The following is a 22,962-nucleotide window of genomic DNA, read 5'->3' on the forward strand; positions in this document are numbered from 1 at the left end:
ACCTCACCCCCCCAGTTCCAGTGCAAAAGCGAAACCCATCACTCTCATCTCCGCTTCACATTCAAATGAGCGCTGAACCCCCTTTCGGAAGCACTTCAGGGACCAAATGCAGCAATAACCCAGTGCACGATATACCAGCCTGACAGCACCTTCTCTTTCATTTCCTGCCTGCTGGTGTCTCTGCTAGGGAAAAGAGCTCTACCTTCTGTGCTTAAGTCATATTCAAGATTTGTATACAACTGGAAATAAAGTCTGCTAGTTACAGAGCTTTTTTCTCTGTCAGCTACTATCTGATCAGCGCATGCGTGTGTTTTTATAAGAATATCTAAGGAGGAGAGGGCCAGGAGAAAGTGGGCTGAACTCACAAACGGCCATATTTTTCTTGGGGAAGCTGGGAGCTTTCTTCTTGTATGTCCAGTCCCTACTATATACCTGGCTTTGGCATTTCACTTGAAGTTAACAGATAACAGCCCCAAAGCAATACAGCACAGCAAAATCAGAATGGGGAAGAATGCATTAGAATGCAGATGTCCTGGCAGTGCCAGGCTGCTGAGAAAGCATCTTGCAGAAGAAGCAATTAACAAAGACGGGACATTCTCAACTCTGATGGCAGCATGCTAATGTCTATCCCTATGTCATGACCCTTTCCCAGACCTACTCAGTCTCTTCCCTGCTGCTCCCAACTCCAGGCTTTTCTGGAGGGGAGGAAGGGAAGGAAGCAATACCCCTCTATTCTTCCAGCAGTGTAGGGCCTCTCCACCAATGCAGGCTCGGACTGAATACTTTGGAAATGACTCCCCGACAGATCCGCAGATTGTCCAGTCCCTAATCTGCATGACATAACTATAAGCTTGGAGCAGTGTCACTATATCAGTGAAGTCAGACCCCAGTGCTATATATTCAAGACCAGAATCCGGCCTTCATTTTTAGGTCTGTTTACAGCCTTTTGGTGTGGAAGCTGCTTCCTGCCACATGTCCCTACTGTGAGGCATGAGGCTGCCTGCCTCTGTCTTACTCCCTTGCCTGTTTCCTGGGCAGGTTTGGTTCGCTTTTTAAGCTTTCTTCCTCTCCAGCAAGGGGGGAACAGGAATGGGGGAGTAACAGGCTGTGGCTGGCTGGCTTCAGGTGATGTCCCAGAGCAGCTCCAGCACTTGATTCCTGGCTCTTGTTTTTATTATCTGCTTTCATCAGAAGGCAATTTGAGTCACAGAGTACGTGAAGACTTCCCACACCTTCCCCCAGAAGTGCTCTGCAATGCAGTGCAGCAGGGCACAGAGCAGCTTGACACCCCCCTCTCCTGGGCAGTGAGGTGCCACACGGCCTGCCTTGCCCCAGTGTGCTCAGGTGAACAACAGTTGAGGAAACCCTCTCTCTAGTTAGAAACTTTTTTCAATCCAATCAGGTTTTACCTTTTCTGCTTGGCTGAGCTCGTCCTTATTCCTGAGCTTATCCCTGTGCTTGGAATCTGGGTCAATGCTTTCATCTTCTAAAAACTGCATGTTCATATTCAAAAGCCAAGCAGCAGTGCGGTCCAGGGCATTGGGGTTCACAGGAGAAGGGGCCTACAATGAAACATATAACCATAACAAAAGAAAAACCTGTAACAGAAATGGTCATGAAGCTAGAGAGAAAGAGAATATCCTTCCAACCAAGCCCTCTCCCGTGCTGCTCAAACAGCAATGAACAGGTCTGAGCTACCAGAGCGGTCTGGCAGGGAACAGGAACAACTGTTAACGCGCCTCACGTTACTTTAGGTCAATACTGTCAGACAGCCTTTGGTGGGCCCAGTTCTTCCCTCTGCCATCCCCACAGAACAGTCCTACAAAGCGGCGCTTCAGTGGCATCCCGTTGAAATCAACAGGCCCTAGTTTCTACACAGGTCCTGTTGTCACCTCAGAAAGGTATGACCTGTCAAGGTGCAGAGCTGCAGGCAGAGTGGCTTGACATGGTATATTCATAGCAAGCAGAGATTTCACTCAACTCTTCAGCCTGCTTCACTGAGCCGACTTTTTGCTTGCTGTGGAGATTTCATATACGCAAAATTGGATTTGCAAACTGAAACACTACTTCAGGTCATGCTGGTGCCTTCTCAGAAAATAAAGATTTCTTTTCGGATGAGACTCCACAGTTACAACGCTGGAGAGGTCCGAGCGCTCAGCGTCTTAGTAGTTCATCTGTAGGTTTGGTCATGTAGCTATGGGAGCTGAAGGAGCCATGCCGAGAGTGCTGCTCTGCTGTCAGTAAGTCAGAGCCACAGCCGCTGCTTTGCCTTCCTAGTCTGGGCAGGGACGGCAAACTCAAACTGAACACCTTTGCCTAGATCTTTTCCAAGCGCATTGTGACCTCGAAGAAGCGAACCTGCAACTCCTCCTCCTCCATCCTGGTTGGTTATAAACTGTGCTACATGGTTTCTCAGGCTGAACACAAGGATGGTATCGAAGGATCTGGCCAAGAGGAACCCAGTTAACAAGTCAGAAACGGAAGGGACTGTCTCCTCCGTTCACATCCTCTTCTTTTTGGACAGTAAAGAAACCCAGCCAGTCAGCAGCAGTGCAGAACAGGAGATCCCGCGCTCTGAAGGAGTGGGGACTGGTTTTAATCACCTCACTTGGGTTGGGAGATTTCCCCTGCCATCTTTCAGTCCGGTCTTCTATTTCCAGAATTCTCAAACTGAAGTTTCAGACTTAGCTCATGGACTATCACTTGCTATAAATCCTCTCCTGACTTGTGGCTTTCTGCTCGCTCTTGCACCTTCAGCTCAGGCACTGCACTTGTGACGACTGCTCAGATTTTTGGTTATGAGGAACACTGGCAATTACCATTGTGGTTCACTTCAGCAACATAAAGACCATTGGTCCAAGACTGCCAATTAACAGAGCTCAGACCACTGTGCGTGAGTCATTCTGTCTCTTTCTGCCTTATCCGAAGAAGTGAAAAAGGAGATTGATCTGGCCTGGCCCGTTTTAGACTCAGTTCAATAGATGAACTCACAGAGGTAGAGGGAAGCACTTCTGACTGGCCGCAGTGAGGTTTTGGGAATTCTACTGAAATGGCCACCACATGGGATTACTTTGTTCTCAAAGAGCATTACATACTCCTGACTATGAACAAGCAGTTTCATTATGATTTACAGATGCTTCTAACATAAAGTCAAATATGCAGATTAATGGTAGGAGAAGCATTTTCAGGACTTGAGCTCTTGAGAGAACCTCTGAGAGGAGAATGAGGGTGGATGAAAGATTTGCAAACATAAATTTGCCAGGGCTTTTCAAAGGTCACCAGGAGTTCACGGCTCTCTTTTTCTGGAAGAAACTCTTCTACCAAACCGGCTGCTGCTTTGCAGAGCTCTGTACCCTCTTTACCTAATGAGTATTGATCCACATTATACAAATGCTGCTACCTGGCATGCTTGCTAATGTCAGCACTTACGAATCAATACCGTGAGCACGGAACAGCTCCAGAGCAGGCTGATAAAACAGCCTTTAATGGGCAGCACTGACAAAGGCCTCCAGAGCGGCACTGAAAAGGAGTGGCAGTTAAACCAACTCTCTGTTGCTCTTTCCGCCCTGTTCTGCTTACAAGGAGCCTTAACACCGTGTCTGAGGTGAAATGCAGTGAGCTCCTGCCAGCTGTCCACGTTCTCTGGATTTGGATTACTTTTAAAACTCTTCCTTTAGGCACTGAGTCCCTACTGTGTTGACTTTCTATAGGGTTAGTTCTGAAAGGTAAAAATGAATAAATAAGCACTAGAAAAACAATTTACCCATGCCAGGAAAACCGGAGGACCCTGGGCCTGTGACCCACTGCTTTCACTTTTAGCACCATGAATAGCAGAACCTATTTCTGTGCAGACCAGCATATGCTGTGAGACCTGAAGCACTGCAGAGCTCTGCACGGCAGGAACTTCACTCCTGATGGGAAAAACACTCCTTCCGTGCTGCTCTCACCTCCCCAGATTCCCTTATGGGAGGGTCTAAAAGAGCAAACAAATAGAAGCGTCCAGGAGCACCACAGCTCTAATGGAACAGTAGTAACAGCACGGAGACTCCTTATTTACAAGAGAAGATTAGGGCCTGGTCCAAGTCCGTGAGATGGCGCTGGATTGACTATGGCATGGGATGACAGCCTGCACATGAAGAGGCAAAGCAGTGACGAGATGGTAGAGCAGGACAGAGGCACGGCTGCCATTGCTCTCATGGCTCCACCAGCTTCTGCCTTGTGGCAGTCACACTCCGACGCGCCACACAATGGAGGAACGCAGAGAACAAACACTGATGTGTCCCCCTTCCATGGAGGGCCTCCGTCTCAGGCCAAGCTGGGTGCAAGAGCCAAGGTACATCCCCATATGCACATGCCACCATGGTGCTGGCACTGATTCAGTGACTCAAAACCAGCACGACATCCCCTCCCATTGCAGCAAACCCCACACAGCCAATTTTTTCTCCAGGTTCAGGGCCTGACCCCAGCCCAGCCCCTTCAACCCCCGAGGCCGTCTCTGCTGGGTACATCCTCCGGGAACTAACCTGCTTGTGCATCGTACGCTGCTTCATCTCAGGGCTGTCGCCCTTGGAGGAGGAAGACTGCTGCCTGAGGCGGGCCCCGCTGCCAGGCCAGTCGGGCGAGGAGGACATCATGCTGCCGCTGGAGGGTCTCTGGTACTGAACCGTGTTCAGCAGGGAGGGTGGTGTCCTGCCCCGGGTAACAGGCGGGGGTGGAGGGGGCGGCTGGTCTATCCGCCTCTGCGGTCCTGCGCTGTTCTGCCGTGGCATGGTGGGCTGGCCACCCTTCTCTGTCAGCGAGAGCTGCCGGCGGGCCAGCTCCCCTGTCCGGCGGGTGAAGTCCTCGCTGCTGGCAGGGGCAGCAAAGCCGTGCTTGTTGGCCGTTAGCTCCTCGCTGTTGCTGTGGGAGCTGAGCGAGCTGTGGCACTCAGAGCCAGAGTCGCCCAGGCCGCGGGGCGAGAGTGGCAGCCCGGCTGCCATCTGGTACACGGGGTTCTGGAAGGACAGGGGTGCCAGGAGCTGAGGCCGGCCGGGAGCGCTCTCGCCGCTCGGCGTGGTGGGGGTCTGGCCCACGCGGCGCACGGTGGCCATGCCTGTCACGCTATTCTGCTGAGTCCGTGTGGTCCATACGCCCTGCAGCTGCCCAAGGGATGACTGACTGTCATTGAGGGAGTCAGTGCCAGGTGCGTTTGCTCCACTGTCCAAGAGCCGATTGTCCTGCAAGTCCACCATGGACAAACTCTTGCTGCCATTAGACATCTGCACGTCGGGCTCATTGGCCTCTGAGTAACTGGAGCTTCGGGCAGGTGAGGGTTGAGCCCCAGCAGACCTTGTGACAAAAAACAAGTCCTTGTTTTCAGGGGTTGGAGATGGTAACCGTGTGAAATCTATCAGACTGCGGGGAAGTCAGTGCATAAGGAAGAGGAGAGGAAAACAAAAAAGAAAAAAAAAAAAAGAAGAGTTGTGAATGCTGCACCGGAGCAGGAAAACGTTATCTCTCAGAAGAAATCAGCATGGTGCAGCCTTATGGGAACAGCGACATAACTTAAGTTCCCTGCAGGGCACAGAGCCAGGGCTTGCCCCAGCTGGCCAGGCCAGGCCAGGCCAGGCCAGGCCCTGCCTGTGCAGAGGAACAGTGCAACAGGAGTGCAGGGAGGACAGAAGAGTGCATAGAAGTCCTGGGTCAACCCTGTAGGAAACAAGCAGGTATAGACAGGTGAGCAAGGGGTGTGAGTGTGCATGATGGAGAGGGCTGTGCATAGGAGGCAATCAGGGACGCGCTCCCAGAGGCTGTGCCTCACTAGCTGTGATCTGCTCATTATGCTTTCCAGCGTGTGTCATAGTCTCTGCTTCCAACTTGCTGCAGCCAGTCTCTTGTTCCCTGCTTTATACCTAGGCAGTAAGTTCTTGGGGGCATGCTATCCAGTATTTGTACAGCATGGAGCACCGTGGGGTCTTGATCCACGACTAGGCCTCCAGGGGTCCATGCAATGCAAATAATTAACAGTTAGTATCAATAACAACTCCGGCTGTTGCTTTCGAGGCAGCAGCAGAGCTAAATCCTAGCAGCTGAAGGTTATCCACCCGTTCCTCCGGCTGTAACAGATACATTCAGGCAATATTGATTTTGAGCGGATAAGAAGAAAGAGCTTTGCAGTAAGTAGCTTAATGTGAATAGCCTCTGATCAAAACGGGTGTACTACAAGCAAGTATTTGGGAGAAAGCGTATTGTCAGAGATTCTCCACAGCTTTAAATAACTGTACCTCATGCTGGGAAGCATTAGAGATGAAAGCTCTGATTACAGCAAGTCCAGCTCTATTGCTGCCTTTCATTCCTAATTAAACTGTTAAATAACACGTAGTTTCCACTTACAAACTCTTTTATTAGCAGTCTTTCAATTTGTGTAGGCTCTACTTCAGTTTCCACAAACAGAAACATTGTAGGTCTGCAATAGACTAATCTTCCCTATGAATGAAAGCGCTTACGTAACTAGGCCAAAAAGTGTGTTGCGTGACTGTGTCTGTGAATCACTGCTCTTTAAAAATAGCCAGCATTATAAAAACAGGACAGAATAGACTGGAATTGATAATATTAAGCCTCTCTAACTTGGAGACTGTTAGAGAAACGTCTGGACTTGGATCTCCCTAAATTCAGCACGTGTCCTGGATAAGGTCAATCCTATACGTCTTGCGCACTCGGAGACCTAATGAATTTAATGGTGATAGTTATCACCCTAGGGATGGAATCAGCAAGTCCTCAAGTTCTCAAAGGGGGAGCATTTTGTTTCTGCAACCACACGCCAAGAGCGGAGACCACAACAAAGTTCTTGATTCCCCAATCAACCCTCCTGTTTCGGCTCACGATGGATCCAGGATGGAGCCACTTACTTGCGCTACTGCCCGTTGACTGGCAACGCGACTAACTACATGCAGTGCCAGTTTTGCAGTCTGAAAGCCTAGCCAATGGATCAGGTGACTCCACACTACACCTTGTTTTGCCTGTCCCTGCAGGTGCTTGGTTTTTAGTAGTAGCTGAACATTTGGTATTTCCCTGGTCTGTGGCCAGGCCACCTCTTATGTTCTTACCCAGATAAGTCATTCTCTATCACCATTTTCTGTAGTCCAGCAGAGATGCTGTTGCCAGCATTAGGAGTGGATGCAGCGTGATCAGCTGTGACTGAGACCTGCACACAGGCCGGGTTACTGAGCGCCGAATTGACATCCCTCAGAATCCGAGGCAGAGGCCCAAGTTTTGCTGCAGTGCCCTGGGGAGAAAGGAGGGTAGAATTATTACAAACATCTTGCTTTCTTGTTAGAGAACCGTGGGATCTGTCAGTTGCTGGGCAGTCTCTGCAGTGAACTGTGTGTTAGCAGCATTAATTTTCTCCATCATTTACCCGCACTGTTGAGGCTACAGACTGCCCCAGGGGATGTGGCTCCAGAAGCCATTTGCTGCTGTGGGGTGGGAAGAAGCAAGCATTCTTAGCCGAAAGCATATTACAGACACAGAAAAAAAGACAGCTCTGGCCAGGTCTGGTCCAGGTTTCTAGACAGAAATCCTTTTAATTAAAAATGAGCCTTCTGAATCTGCTGGGATTGACAAAAGGCCTGATGTTCAGCAGCTCTGCTTTCTCATCCCATCTGCCCCTCCATCCTCCTCATCCCCCCAAAACGTGATAAACAGCAGAAAAAAAATATATACTCACCTGCCTCAGAGAAAGATGTGAAGAGTAAGCTACTTCTGCAGCATGGGCAAAGGCTGTGGAAGTGCTAAGTGTTAGTAACAGCTATGCTATGCACAGATACAGCTAATGGACTGATACCTGCTGGACATGTGGGAGGTGTGTGGTGTGGTGTGGCCCAAATGCCCAGCACTGGCCAACTGCACTTCCCTCAAAGCCTGCCCCTGCGATTTCCCCCAGATACCTGCTCCAGTTGAGAAATGACTTCCCAGAGTAGCGAGTGCAAAGTAGAGAGTTCCCGGCCCAGGTCAATGTAGCCTTCAAAGCCAGCTGTGTTTGAGATGGTTTCCGGATTGGAAATCTCCAGCAGAAATCTCTGCATGTTAGTCCATTCATGTTCCAGAAATTGATTCATAAAGGACATATATTCCTCTTTGCTGCCAAACCTGTCAAGACAGGAATATGAATCTAGCTAAACCCTGTAAACAGAGGTATAGTCAACAGAACAGTCAGGCACGTATGCAGAGAAGAATGCTAGAGCCTTTCCTCCAGCATCTAAGCCCTTTCGAAGCCTTTGGGATCACTAGGTTGCAGCAAGCACTTAACTCTTACCTAACTGGTACCTCATTGGTACTTTCACTTAACTGGTACCTCACTAAACATGCAGTCAAAATCAAGTCGAGTCTAGCCCAGCTAGGTGCTCATCAGCATGGGATCACGAGCAGTAGAAATAAACGCGAAGGCTAGAGGACAGGGTATGGCCTCCGCACGTAAGACGTTGCTGGAAATAAAGAGATGGTTACACCCAGCCCAACCTAGTCCGGAGATTAAGAAATAGAGAGGTCCAGATCTGAGTCTGTGATCCACATTGTTATCACTGCTGCTTCTTTCAACTTTCAATGCCAACCTTGATTTTTGCTGCTTTGACACACCTATGTGCAAATCCAAAACTCAAATTTGGAAAAATACTCATTTTCCTTTTTTTCCCCTCATCTGTAGCATTTCTAAAGGACCTAGAATTCACAGGAAAGACTATCCTGTTACGATCAATATGAGCCGGAATCACCAGGCAACTGAAACCATCGCACCACCGCAAATACTCTGTATTCTCATTCCCAGTATGTTAAGACCAACACCCAAAGGCCCTCTAACTCCTGCCTCCATCCAACACGTGCCAAGCGTCAGAGCTGGTTGAGCCCCCGCACGTTGCTGCCACCTTGGTGCGTTAATACAGCATGCCACTTCTGGCACGTCTTCTGTCAGAGAGAAGGAACAGTGTCTCCGCTGTCTGTGAAGAGTCCCAAAGCGCAGAAGTTCACAACGTGAGGATGCGTCTGGCATGAGAGTGTGACAGGAGTCAGGCTCTGAATACACTAATGGCAAGATAAGGGGAATTAGAGGGACAAAAGACAAACTGATTGGGCTACACAGTCCATTTCAGTATAATGACAACACTGATGTGAAAAGGTCAGTATTCAGCCTAGTGCTGTTTCTTTTTACTGGCCTAAGGGTCTAGGAGCCTAACCATCGGTCTCAGGAAAAGTCTCTGACAAGACTGGCACCAGTGGCTCCTGATACCTCCCCTCCCTTCCACAGGCACAGAAGCTAACCCCAGCCCTGCAATGCTGCAGCGTCCCTGGCATGACCACCCCGTGGATCCCCTGCAGATCCACACCTGCCGCTGGCTCAGCCTGTTTGCCCCGTCAGACTCTCTGCACCCTCTTTTCCCCTTCTATCACTTCACACAGTCTGCTCTCAGATGTCTTATCTAGAGCACAGCAGAGCTTCACGATTCAATTGTACCAGCAACGGTTCGTGCGGGGACAGGGACAGCAATTGTGCGAGGAGAGGCTTGGCTGTGTGCAGTCTGCAGGACAGCTCAGCTTGATCACTTTTGCTTGAATAATGTCAGCTTAGTTAAAAGAGTCTTTCTTGCAAAGTGCTGAAAACCTGAAAACCTTTTAGTTAGGGATTGGTCAGTAATATGGAGAATTTCTGTCATCTAGTGTAACACACTTGTATGTCTTCTGGGTTTGTGTATATGCGCATGCGTTCCTGTGAGCGTGCGTACTAAGCCAGTTTCCAGATGTAAGAAGCTTTAGATGGAAACTGTCCATTCATAGCTCCAAAAGCTCATCACTGTTATCAGAGCTCAGGATAAGTAGCTCAGAGCTGCAGCCAGTGGAAAGATTTTCAGAACTCTCTTGCTTTGTTTCCATCAAAGCTATGGGCTTAGTCAGAAATTAATAATGTCCCCGTTCTCCTGTCATGCCCTCCAAGTGCAGACAACTGCGTCTGAACAACGGGAAGGGTCCCACTGTACACTGGAGGAAAAGAATGACTCCTGAGCTTTGCCCTCTGGTGCTGCTGTTTGGAGTTTGGCCCTACGGGTGCCTCTGCTGGGAGGTAGGTAGCGTGCAGACCATCAGCCCTACCCAATGCTGCAATTATAGGACAAACATCCTGACTCTGCCTGGGTGTTTCTGCTGTGGTCCAGCCTGCTTTTCTGTATGGTAAGAATAGCCTGTTTTCCTGTTCATAAAACATGTGCTGTTTTGGAAACTTAAATGATTTCCCTGACCTAGCAGTGATGGAACAGCTCCCAGAGAAACGTGGGAAAAAAAAGAACAACAAACAGGCCTTTTCCATCTAGGAGAGGAGCGGCCAGTGTGGGATTCCTGAACCAGGAGCCATGGCTCTGCCATGTAGCCAGCACTGGGTCCAGCTCCTAACACAGAGAAGCACCCGCTGTACAGCTTGGCCTTCTTGCTGCTAGTGCCAGGACCTCTCCCAAATGCACTTTTCTTTCAAGCCTTGCTGATACTCCCACTCAGTCCTCTTGGAACTGCATCTTTATGGCTTGGACTTGCAGCACAGCGGCAGAACAGCATGGGACTCTGCACACGATTGCTGCCCTGGAGAGCCTAAGCCAGCCATCTGCAGAGCTGCTGCCTGCGCACTGACCCTCTGCTTTGCATCTAGCCAAATGGCATGTCTGGAGTTTCTCTCCTCCTCTTCTTCAGACTTGCCCCTCTTGCTCCTGCAGCCCAACTTACTTGGCAAAGTTGGCGAGGTTCTGGGTAACCTTGGCAATAAGGGTCAAAGTGCGTGCAGTGCGGTCATCCGGGTACTCCTGGAGGAGACTGAAGAGAGAAGGGGACATGATGGCCGGACAGAGGAATCGGAGGAATAAGGAGGCACTGATCAGACGCTCGCTGATGTCTGGACGGCCACGATTACTGCATTCTTGTCTCCACGAGGCAAAAACTTCTTTGAGCTCCCTTGGGAAGACGCTGAAACGACAGAACGTTCAGAGACGGTAAATTCAAGGCCTGGGGTTCAAGCTGCCACGCAGCAGTAGCTTAAACATGGCATGCATCAGCCATAGGGCACAACACCCAGACCTTCGGTGCAAAAGTAGAGCCCTCTCACCTTGTTGAGCCACAGTAGCCCAATTATCTATACCAGTCACGGGCTCTTGTCCTTTTTTTCCAGAGCTTCCAATTAGACTCAAACCACATAGGAAAAGGGTCTGAGCTGGCGCCCAGGACAGTGGGACACCATCAGCACAGCCAGTGAGCAGTACCTGGGGTCACTGGCACACCTGGAGGGAGGCGTGTGCAATACTGTAATGTAACGCAATACTCTTGTTCAAGCATTTGGGTCAAATCCCACTGTGACTGGTATAACTGCCGAACCCCACTAGAGTTATTCCAGACTTGTAACTTAGCGCAGAATTCAGCCTGGCTTTCTTAAATTCCAAAATTCCCACGGGTCAAACAAACTCCAGCTGCAGCAGCCCTTATCACTGGAGAACTCGCTGCTGATTTCTCCTTGGGCCCTCCCCAGCTCCCTGCTCCCACCTTATCCTGTTCCCATCATACATTATTTATTCAGCTGGGTACACCCAGCAGGAGCAGGCTGACAACAGCTCCCACTGCAATGGGCCATTGGCTTGCCAGGTCCTTGGTACAGAGCCCCTTCCCCCTCCTCCCAGGGGGCTGCCCTGGCCCGCAACCATGGTCTTTGTTTAAAAACCAAAGCTGTTTTCCTACAGAGCTGGACGGTATGAAAACAGACTGAGGAGGGTGACAGACGCCATTTTAGGCCATAAATCACCTTAGCAAAGGGCCATTTCAGAGGACAGTTTCTCAGTTTCGCTGCAGGAAATAGCTGGGATAAGCAAAGCAAGGTGAGCAGGCATGTAACAAGCTTGACCCCTTCTCTGGACTTGACTGCCCTGTGGCTGAATCTCACACAAGTCAGAAAGAAAGAATCATGCGAGTCGCACTGCCAGAGATGCTGTCCTGCTCTCACACCATACAACACAGTGCCAAAAATGCTGTCGAGCAGCAGCAAGAACAAAATGAGAGGCTTTAAAAGGAGGGAACAGTTAAGAGAACAACCCAGCTGGGCATGCTTCCGCTGCAGCAGTGCTGCCAGACCTCGGACCTTCCTCCTGGTGCCAGCCCTCCCCGTCCTGTGGCCTCCGCTTCCCAGGGCTACGGACGCTCGCTTAGGAAGCCCAACTGACTGTTCCTCTCCACAGCTGCAGAGTTCAGGAACTGTTGGGTTGTGTGCTTCGTCACACGCCCTGCGGCCGAACGTCCATGGCCTCCAGTTCTGTGGCCGCTACCCAAGCTAGCAGTGCACACGCTTCAAGAGCGACCAGGCTTTTCTGGCTCCCACTGCTCTGCTGCAGCACACACAGCACTCACCCCTTATTTCATTTGTTTGTGCTGTCGGTTGGCTGAACACTGCACTGGCCAGTGGCACGCTCCAGTCTAGGGGCTACTGCTGTTAACTGCGGCCAGCTGGGCACCTCTGCAGTCTCCTTCCTGGCTGCCAGGCACCCATTTGCCACTCAGGGCACGGTGCGTATGGAGGTGCGCGTCTTTGTGCTCAGGGTTTCTGAGTATTCTCCATCTCTGACCTAAGGGGCAACTCTCCAGAGAAGCACTTGGCAAATGCTGTCGTCATGTTCAGCTCCTGCTCAGTGTTGGCCTCATGCTTGTACCCTGTGCGTTATAAATAACACGAGCCAACTTCTTTGGCTGGATAAGCTCTCCTCTGCCTTTGGCTCGATCCAAACAAGTGGACAAAGTCCTTTTACTTCATGGTATTTGCCCAGAAATACTAGAATCCTTTGAGCAATTTAAGGCTTGAATGATCTGGACAGGTTGCAGTTACTGAAAAGTAAACCCTGGAAAATGGACGCACCGGATGCATGCAGCCCACAAAGTACGTTCACTATCACAGGCTGAGAGACTATAAAAGTTTAATTGTGTAACAGCGGACAGAATTCAGTTAGCTGGCTTTATGTGACAAACGGGTCCATAATTCATTACCCAACTTTCCAGTAACGAGCTTCCACATGCTGAAATTCTGCTTACACTGAAACCTTCCAGATGTCCAAATTATGTCATAATTATAACAATTTTCAGTTATTGTAAACCTCTTTCCTCTCTCCGACTCTCTCCAGCAGATGAGCATGCACACTCTGGCACTCTATTCAGAGCAAGATGGTTAGCTGTCAGGATACCCCGGCCAATCCCAAACACTCATCATCAGCCCAATTAATCCCCAAGAACCACTGAGCACAAAGGACAGAGAGAAACGCTTACCGAGCGGCAGCTCAGTGGCTTTGGCCTTCCTCCAAAAGGGAGAGCTGGAGGAACAAACTTTCCATGCATTCTTGACTTTCCTTAGGTCACTTTTCAAGCCTGTGTTCAGACTGACCTTTTTAGTGTTGCTTTGGTGATTTTTAGGAGGAAACTAATTAAAACAATTATAATGCAGTGGTGACTAAAAGCAGTGAATCTCTTCTGGGAAAGCAGGTAAGTGCAATTCCTGAGTCAGAGAATTATTAATTGGCCCAATATAAGGTATAGGCGACCTATCGAGAAATTTGCCCTTTTTCTTTCTTGTGGTAGATAAAGGAAGTCTGAGTGAGACTTTGGCTGCTTGTTCTCTCCCTGAGCGATATCAGGAAAAGCAATTCCCTTCCTTCCTGGGCTTCCAGGAGGGCACATTCGGAATCCTAGGAGATTATGTATAGTGAGTTTTCAGACCTCAATGCAACAGCTGCAATGGAGGAGAAAAGGAGAAGCGGCTTCATTATCAGAGACGTCCTCCAAAATTATCCGTAGTTGATGTTTTGCAACAATGGTGGTGTTACAAAATGCAATACAAAAGTCCAGAAGCAGGAAGACTACAAATCCAGCATTTTTATTCCTCAAAGAGGGGCCCAAGCCCATTTTTTCCCCTTTCAGGTTATCTTTGAAGGCAGCATCTCTAACAGACCTTATGGACTTCTAGCTCCCAGGCCCCAGTGCTAGCAACAAGACATCGTGAGCACAGCCAGGCTTGACAGTCACCTCCACAACACACATAGGTAAACTACCTTACTCCCACCAGTTTTGCTTATTCAAGCCTGTCCCAACTCGCTGCAAGAACCTTTACCTGCCCTCTGAGAACGAACTCCGAAATGCCTCAAACTGCATACCAGACCTTGTGCCCGTGGAGCAGTGACCTCCCCGTCTCTGCCTCAGCAAGCTGCCCCACGGGCTGGGAGCCAGGTTAGCCCCAAGAAATGCACGATGCTGACTCAAACAGCAACTGAGAGTCCAGTGAGAAAGTAACTGCGGCGCCTCCAGGGCTCCAGCACTCTGCAGCCAGAGAACATCTGCCTGAACAAAGCTCCCAGGGCTGATACAGCTTCCTCGCAGGCATGAGGAGTGCCGCAGCCCCTGCTGGGGAATCAGTGGCTCTGTTGGACCCCCAGAGCAGATACTCCAAACTTGGATAGAGCTGGAACTGCTGTCTCTCCCTCCTGCCCATCCCCATCATGCTCCTCTCCCTTGCTGGTGCCATACCACATCTGACTGACAGCAAGCCGGTCCCTGAGCAAGCACCAGGGAAGGGGGGAGGGAAGGGTCCACCCATGGCCACACACCCTTAGCTCGCCTTAAGGTTCTGCAGAACCGCATCCCCAAACAAAACCAGTTCAGAAGAAAAATCCATTCTTGACAAGTTGTTCCACTATTCCACTATTTACAGCCATGACCCACAGCAACTCTCCCATTCCTGTGCCAGACACACAGGAGTCGGAGGAAGTATTGTGTATGTTCGCAGAGTGCACCTGAGAGCGTGTCACCCACGGCAGTACCCTGGACACCAGTCTGTGTTCACCTCAGTTCCCTTCTCCCAGAGACCGGTGCCTCAGGGCAGCCTCCGACAGCAGTCACAGGGGCTCCCCGGCATCCTGCAGGGCACGCGCAAAGCCCCGCAGCTCTCATCCAAAGCGCTCTGAAAAGATGTCCATCAGCACAACGAAAAGACAGATACCAACAGGCTCATGCTACACTCCTCTACAGCTGTGCTGCTTCTGCAATAACTAAAGGCATGCGGAGAGAAGCGTCACCTGTGGGATACTGACCAGTAAGAGTTGATGATTTTGCAGAAGGCCAGCTCGCAACACATTTTCAGGTTGCTCTGATGTTCAGGAAGGTCCGAGGATGAACACTTACTGGGATCCACCTCACAGTTTTCATCTGATTCATACAGAGCCTTGATAAACTCCCCTGTAAAACAGACAGTCAGTGATGGACTTTGGAGACACCAGAGAAGCAGTCTACAAGCAAGACGGTTTGTAAGCCCCAGTGCACAAGGAGTTAGCCCAGCCCCTGTCACGTTGGATGAACAAAGCTGGGAGTAGGAAAGTAATCAGAGGCGGCTCCCAGGGGAAGGCTGTGCCCCAGCCAGCGGTCAAGATCTCCAAGTGGATCCTGCTGCTGGGAGCAGCCTGCACTGCCTTGGAAGTTCAATAAAGCAAGCCCTGCAGGAAGGCACCCAAACTCCGGATGAGCAAGTTTTATCCCTCTTCCCCAGCTGGCAGCTCTGTCTACATGGCTGTGGGCAATTACATCAGAACTACTGTGCCAAAAGACTGCTTTCCTCAGCCTGCCCTGAGCCCCCCAGATTGTACCAATTTCAGAGGTGTTCCTCTTGGGCTACTCCAGCAGAAAGTACGTTGGCAAGTTCTGTAATTATTTGTAAGGTGTCCTACTCCGTCAGACTCTGCCTAACAGTACCCTGGCACTGACGAGCCAATGTGATTCACAGGAGAAACAGGTAATTAAAGGACAGAAACAATTTTCTTGGTTTATTTTGAGCTGAGCATCACACAAAATTAGATTAAAATATTTCTCTGAGTTTCCCTGCACTCCTGGTTGCTGACTGGCTGTTTCTCACCCTCCCAGGTTCGCACAGCAGCCCTGCGTTGCAGCACCTCAGCCTCATGCCACCGTTTATCCCGGCATACAGTGGGCACAGACCAGTGCCACCCGGGCTGAGGGTGCCTCCCACCACGGCTGCACGTGTCCAGCCAGCAACCTGGGAACTGCAGCTGTTAGCGCATCCTGGTTAGCGCACAGCAGTGGCTGGGGAGACAGCGGGACAGGATACCGAAGGGAATTAACGGGCAGTATTTAGCTGCTTCTGCAAGTCCTGCAGGAGCACGGCCAGGCCAGGCTGCTAGGCGAGGGTGGACAGGGCCCCTCAGGAAGCGTGCTCAGACCGGCCGTGCCGTGAGAAGCGCTTCCCTGGAAGGTTACGCTGCTTCGTGGGCTGCCCTCGCACAGGGAGGGTGCTCTTCTGGGGGAAAGATTTCCATTTGTCATCTTCTAATTCTAGCTGGTTTGCTTATCTCCTCCCATCCTGCTTTTTGCCCACTCTCGTCTGTATTCTTCCTCTTCTATTGCCAAAACAGATTTTAATTATGTACCAGAGAGCCTGTCCAATGTATTTTCAGCTCTGCCAGGGAGTTCTGGAGCCTCTCTGCTTGCCTGCAGGTGATGCCTGCTGTTATTACCCTGCCCTATTACTTGCTTGTGCTTCATGGTTTAAAGGAAAGCACTATACTGTATTGTGTTACCTTGTGACATAAAGATGAATCATTTCACTGATAAAAGGTCTACACAGAATCAGCGCCCCTAACAGCAAGCAAGAACCACAGGCTCCTCCTATACTAGATGAAGCCGGCTTGGCAGCGTTTGCATTGAGCCCTGAAAGGAGAATATTATGGAATTCTCTCCTTTCATTAATGTCCTGGCTTGTTAGGAATTCTGCGAGATAATCTAGTTACAGACTTGCCTTCAAACAGAAAGCCTCATAAGGCAGAAACAAATAATATCCTTTTTCCCCATCTCACAGGGCCCATTGGCTTGACTGGCTCAATGATTTCCCCTTCCTCAACTTAAATTACTATTGTTATGTTAATAAAGTATTTAAATTTTTTGCTCCTTCCTAAAATTACACAGCTCCATTAGAAGGAATCCAACATACTGAAAAATTAATAGTTTGATAGAGATACGGCCCGGCCTACTGTAAGGCTATGCATCCGATCTAGCTGCCTTTGGCTGAGTCTAAGACATAATGCTTCAAAGAGAGGCCCTCCTCAGCCTTGTGTTGTGTTGGCCATGCACAGCAATTCCTTCCTGACCTACCCTGAGAAAGAAGCTCTAATTATTTTCATTTGCATCAGGAGAAATATTTTTGGAGCCATAAGCGTGGCCAGCCTTTAAAAAAAAAAAAAAAAACCATGGACCAGGAGGGTTCCCGCTGTGAACTGGAAAGCAACTCTCATCACTGTAATTTGGGAGATTTCATTTGACCCAGTAGTACTGCAAGTAACCAACGGGGGGGGAAGCGTCTCTGAGTCGGGGCGTGCAATCAGGGAAAGGATTCAATCAGGCCTCCGTGACACTGCCAGTGTGGAGACAGAAGACTTGGCAGACAGCATAATGCCTTCAAATATCAATTTCTTATCTCCTCTGAAAGGAGATTAAGGAGCTAACTCAGCAGTGACCTTCACCTGGGAGCAGAAGGCTGCACAGCGCAGCCCGCGGCTGGGCCTCGTGCTCGGACCTCGGTGCGAGCCGCGCCGGCTGCGCGCCCTGCTCCGTGACTCGGGCTGATTTGCGCAGCCCAGCTGCGCTGCCGGCTGGCAGCCCTAGGCTTGCGGCCTGCAACTTTCCGGTAGCCTCTAGGACATCTGCAATTGACTTCATTTTAGGCAAATTGCTTGCAGCCTTTAGGCTTCCAGTAAACTGCCACAAAAGCCTTCAGCTAGGTAAAAACGCTGGTGCCTCCGGTACGCTGAAGGCCATCTGTGCTCAGCTGATGTTTTTTCCACAGTGCAGAACACAAGGAAATTCACCGAAGCGTATCCTGTGGGTGAGACTTGCCAAGTGTCTGTACATACCTAAGGCATCTTGCAAGTATTTCTGCCCCACCAACTTCAGGTATTCTTCGATTGCTTTGGTGGCCAGTGTATTCTCCCTGAAAATGAGATGCTCATTCTCACCACAGCGATCAACTTCAGACATCATCAGGTCAGTCAAGAAATCCTGGAAAGCAAAGTCCACGGTGGGTCACCACGTACTGACATATGCTTCATTTAGCAGAGCAGGCAGCATACACCCCTTCTCCAAAGAGGCCTCACCGTCTTAAGACACAAGAAGGAACGCAGGTGCTGCCGGTGACCCTCTGCGTGCACATGACATTACCACCAGCCTGACTTTTCTCCTGCTACTCCAGCCTCACAGAGATAAGAAGAGAAATAAATCTCTGGAGGAATCACAGCTTTTGTACTCCAAAAAGTGTTATTCATTCCACTCCTGCACCACGTTAGCACCTCCATCCATACCAGTTTTTAGGTAGGTCTCAACTCAACCCTCGCTTTTTGTGGGTAGAAGTTTTCTCCACTGTTAAGTGTGGCTGCACTGGTCACGAAACAGGGGCATACTTCTTTGTCATGAGCTGTGCCCCACAATTAATGCCTGAGAATCGAGCCTGTAACGTGCACCAAGATGCTCAAATGTCCCATTTACTTAGCATTCACGCAAATAAACAGCACTGCTACAGTTCTATCTTGGGCACATTTTTGGTGTGATGTGCATGGAATCAAATACCATGCAATTTTATCATCTTCCGTGCTGCACAGTAATGGAACCGGTAAGTAGAAGCAAAATGCACACTGACAGCTGCCCGTGCATCAGTTTGGGCTCTTTGAATTGTAAAATCTAATATAAAAACAACACTTAAGACAGAGCTCCATGTCTGCTCCAGCGAGGGTGTTAACTGATCAGAGAGGGTCATGTAATTCCCCATGCATTCTGCTGAAAATCCACTGTGTGGTGTAATATTTAGTGCGCTGTAGCTAGCATTAATGCAGGACCATGCAGTTTTTTAATGCTAATATGTATTCAGTTTCGGTTCTCTGCACTGCTAATGGGAAAAATCAACTACGGACCTCAGCTTAGCTCATAGCTGTGCTGGTACTGAGGAGTCAACCTCCTCCCACCCAGCACCACTCACCTGGATGGCAAAGGAAGCCGGGCAGCTTGATACTATGTAAATGATGCACGCTATATCTCTTACTGCTTCCTCATGCAGGAAACAAGAGAAATTTAAATTTACTTATATAACCAAAGGCACCATTTTTTAAACTGCCTTCCTCTAAAACAAAGTTATCTGCTCGGTAACAACCCTTCATTAAGAAATTCTCTTTATCTGTCATGCCTGCACCACATGTAACCCCTTTTGGGGCACGGACAGGAGAAGCATCCCAGTGCTGCAGCACAGAGCTCCAGGCCTGTCCTCCCGTCCCCCAGCCAGAGCGTAGCTCCTGAAGGGCCAGCCCCAGCCTCCTCACGTGCTGTGGCCAGGAGTCAGTGTGCTTCAGCCCAGCCTTGGGGAGATGGGACACCCAGGTACCATCCCTGCCAACGGCTGTCTGGGAGATTTGCGAAAGAGGTGCTTAGCTCCGTCTCTGGTGAGGTTTACTTCTCTTGTGGATGCTAGTGCATTAAAATCTTAATCAAAGTTCAAGAAACAACTCCGCCTGGACCAAGTAGTGGCATATTCTGGACACCTTCCAACCTGTGCTGAATCCCAAGGGTGACCTGGAAACGATGGCCGCCTCCTGGGACTCACTCTTGGCCCATTTCATGCCCAGATCACTTAATGCTGAGGCCCTTCAGTGTCGTGCTGCTCTCCCAGACAAAGGAAAAACCCAGGCTGCAGTTGGGTATGTTTTACATCTAAAAAAAGGGGGAGGGAAAGGGAGAAAGGCTGATACTCTCTCTGTGGTACCAAGCAGTCTCGTTCCTCCCATGAAGACTGGCAGCAATAATACAGCTCACTGACCAACTTGACTGACGGCCTGCTTTGCTTTTCTTTGTTAGGAAGATTAAATATATTTACTGGCATAGAAAGCAAGTTATACGCAGTACTGTTTTAGGATTCACCTTCATCTCTCCCAGCTGCTCATGTAAAGGCCAGGTTTGCACGGCAGCTATCTGCAGCAACAGCAGAGATTCTGAGCGGTGTTGACAGCCAAGAGGCTTTTGTTCCTCTCGGAAATGAGTCTTGTCGTGTGGCAAGAACTACAAACATACAGTTTTATGCACAGAATGATTCAAAGCTTGTCCTGCACGTGTGATAAAAAGTCAGTGCTACCCCACGAGTGGGTGAACATAGGGAGCCAGGTACATCCAGGGATTCAAACCTTCCCTTCCCTTCTCTAGGGACAGGACATGTAGTAAAATGAGTGGCAACACGGCAGTGTGCTTCTGCACACCTTCGAGGCACAGGGCAACTCTCTCTCAAGTCCTAGCAATTGTTTATTTTTGTTTAAATGACAATATCTAATAGAAGTAAAAAGCACAGCAAGTGTCAGACACTCAGTAGGGCCTGCGGCGGGGAACGCGCTGGGCCGGGCGGCGGGGAGGCAGCGCCTTTGCAGCTCGTGCCACTACACAACACACCCACACGGGCTCTCGACACCTTCCCCAGCTCCCCTCTGCGATGCCAGCGCCGCTGTCACCTCGACTCAGCTGTGCAGCCCCGGCACCGAGAGCTGAGCCCCGCTGCGGTCTGCGGGCAGGCGAGCGCGCTGCCGCAGCCGGCAGCTCAGGACCGCTGCCCATCCCGCCCTCCTCATCTACCAGCAGCGCTCCGTCTCCAGCAGAAGGGGCCCGCTCTGCCTCTCTCGAAAAATCCCAGTTTAAGAAGAAAGCGGGAGGCCCTGAACAACCCCCGAAAAGCCTCAGAACTGAAGGGAGAAGACAATTCTCCTCCAGGACTCTGAAACCATCCCACAGAACTGGACACAACGGGGCTGTTCTGTGGGTTGGCTTAAAAACGCCACAGCCAAAGGGAGTCGCGTTTGGCACAGCCTTTTCAGAGACACGGCAAGCAAAGGCGTTCAGAGAGGAGGCCTCGCGGGCTGAAGCGCCCTGGGGCAGCCCTGCAGCTGTGGGCTGCAGGCAGCTCCGCCAGCCCCGCGTTCCTGCGGGCCGCAACCAGGCCGGCACGCTGCCACGACCTTCCTGCCGAAGGCAGGGGAAGAGCTTTTGAAAAACATGTCGCTCGTTATTTCTTTAGCCAGAAGATCCCCTCCCTCATAGGCCTGCTAAGTCTGAATTCTCTGGCAGCTGCGCAGGCAGGAGTCCCTCCTGGGACCAAAGCACCTGCCCTCCCTTCACCGTTTTCTCTGATTTTGCCCCTTTTATCAGTCAAGCTGGAATGAAACTTTAAACTCCTGCTCAAATCCCTTTAGTTGCTATCTGGGTAACTCGATCACCTTTTATCTGCCTGGGTCTCTCCCAGGGTACGTTTCAGTTCCAAGCCGGGGCTCAGGCTGACACAAGGTGCTGATTCTCAATTAGCAGACGCTGACCTTGGCTTTGCTTGATTCTCTCTCCTGTCACTTTCCCAACATACTAATTATCTCAGGAACGCTGAGTTTTATAGCTCCTCCCGGCCAAGCGTGGGCCTTTTTTTCCCCCCCCTCAGCCGAGGAGGGGGCTGGGAGCTGCCGAACGCCCTGCCGCAGGGCAGCGCTGCCTCAGCCCCTCCGCGCGGCTCAGAGCGCGCCGCCGCCAGGGCGGGACACGCGTGATGAGCTGCAGGTTTTGATGCAGAAAGAAACTGAGAGCCAGCCACGCTGAGCTGTTGAAACCTAGGGGACAAGTTTTAGCCATTTGGTCATCATTTTCACCATTTTGATGATTTTAGCTAGTCTACAGAACTCATGAGAACTTAAAATGAGGCAAACATCCAGCTGTGTGTGACCCAACGTGAAGCCAGAAAAAATCCCTCTCCAACCGCTGCTGTGGTCGTTCTCCTGTAGAGGATACCTGCCACTGGACAGGTGAGAAAACCACCCCCTTGTCCCCAGAGTTGCAGGCAAAGCTGTTGAAATCCCAGAGAGCTCAGTCACCGTGCCGCGCACCGGCTGGGGCGTAACGCGGCAGAATCCGGCCCTGCTACTGACCAGCTCCACGGGAACTGCACGCCGCAGCCAGGGCATCAAACCGGATCTCGCGGCCAGGCTCTCTGACCTGCCCCAGCAGGTCCGCCCCCCAGTTTGGGCTGGACAGCCTTGCCTGCCTACAGGAGGCATCTCGCTGGGCTGTACGAACCAGCCCCGCGAGACACCATACGGCCAAAATACCCACAGCCAGCGTCCTTGGACGAGCTCCTCTCCTCTCCTCTGCACCCGGCACAGCAGAGGTCCGCTCGCTGCTGGCCAGGAGCCGTGCCCATGGGTCAGTTCCCATGACATCCTACAATTTCAATCTCAGGGCCGTTTTCCGGGTCTTGCCTTCCCTCCGCACAAACAAGCCACATCAGCTCTGGATCACACGTCTGGTATCTGTGCCTTAAATACGCCAGCAGCCAGCGCTGGGAAGACGCAAACGGAATGCAAATACTCGGCGAATCCCTCCGGGGGCCTCACTCACCCACATACAAGGCTCCGAATAAAATGCAATAACTAAAGCCAATAAAACTCCCTGTTTCTGAGCAGCAAAGATCAGTAGGGGGTTGTTTTTAGTTAGGGCCCCTGGCAATGTAAGAAAATAAGATGCTTTATTTCATCACATCAGAGTCGAGAGGGGAAGGAAAAGGTCTACAGTAAAAATGAAGGACGGTAGCAGCGTTCTTCAGGCTTGTTCCCGTGTTTATTTTAAGGATATTTGCTTCAGACTGGACACAGCTAAATCTGTGCAGCTTCAGTCACTGCACATATGCTAATGAAAAAGAACAATTCATAAATAAATAAATCCAGGGTATGACAGCACAAGGCAGCACTGGTTTCCAGTACTTGTTCCAATAAACCAAGCGTTAGCTCACTGCAGCCTGCCCTATTGCAGGGCAGCTCCTACAGGCCTTCCAAAATCACAGCCGGGGCTGAAGCTCCTGGGGCTGTTCCT

The 22,962-nt window shown here is 50.5% G+C and overlaps 1 protein-coding gene across 16 annotated transcripts in view; it reads right to left on the reverse strand.

Moving 5' to 3' along the window:
• Positions 1–22,962, reverse strand: part of DAB2IP (DAB2 interacting protein) — a 267,258-nt gene that overhangs the window by 10,526 nt on the left and 233,770 nt on the right. For 12 of the 16 annotated variants that reach the window (XR_011135661.1, XM_068915273.1, XM_068915266.1 and 9 more), the window contains 7 exons: positions 17,946–18,090; positions 15,120–15,264; positions 10,738–10,974; positions 7,926–8,127; positions 7,086–7,264; positions 4,524–5,394; positions 1,410–1,562 (listed from right to left, as the gene is read on the reverse strand). Coding sequence is in view for 15 of the 16 variants with exons in the window: in XM_068915273.1 (XP_068771374.1) it covers positions 1,410–1,562; positions 4,524–5,394; positions 7,086–7,264; positions 7,926–8,127; positions 10,738–10,974; positions 15,120–15,264; positions 17,946–18,090 (1,932 nt within the window). In the remaining variant the exon portion in view is untranslated. The remainder of the gene's footprint in view (positions 1–1,409; positions 1,563–4,523; positions 5,395–7,085; positions 7,265–7,925; positions 8,128–10,737; positions 10,975–15,119; positions 15,265–17,945; positions 18,091–22,962) is intronic. The other 4 variants (XM_068915269.1, XM_068915265.1, XM_068915275.1 and 1 more) reach the window with 2 other exon arrangements.

Source organism: Struthio camelus, chromosome 20, assembly GCF_040807025.1.
Source record: "Struthio camelus isolate bStrCam1 chromosome 20, bStrCam1.hap1, whole genome shotgun sequence".
In the NCBI taxonomy this organism is placed as follows: Eukaryota; Metazoa; Chordata; class Aves; order Struthioniformes; family Struthionidae; genus Struthio; species Struthio camelus.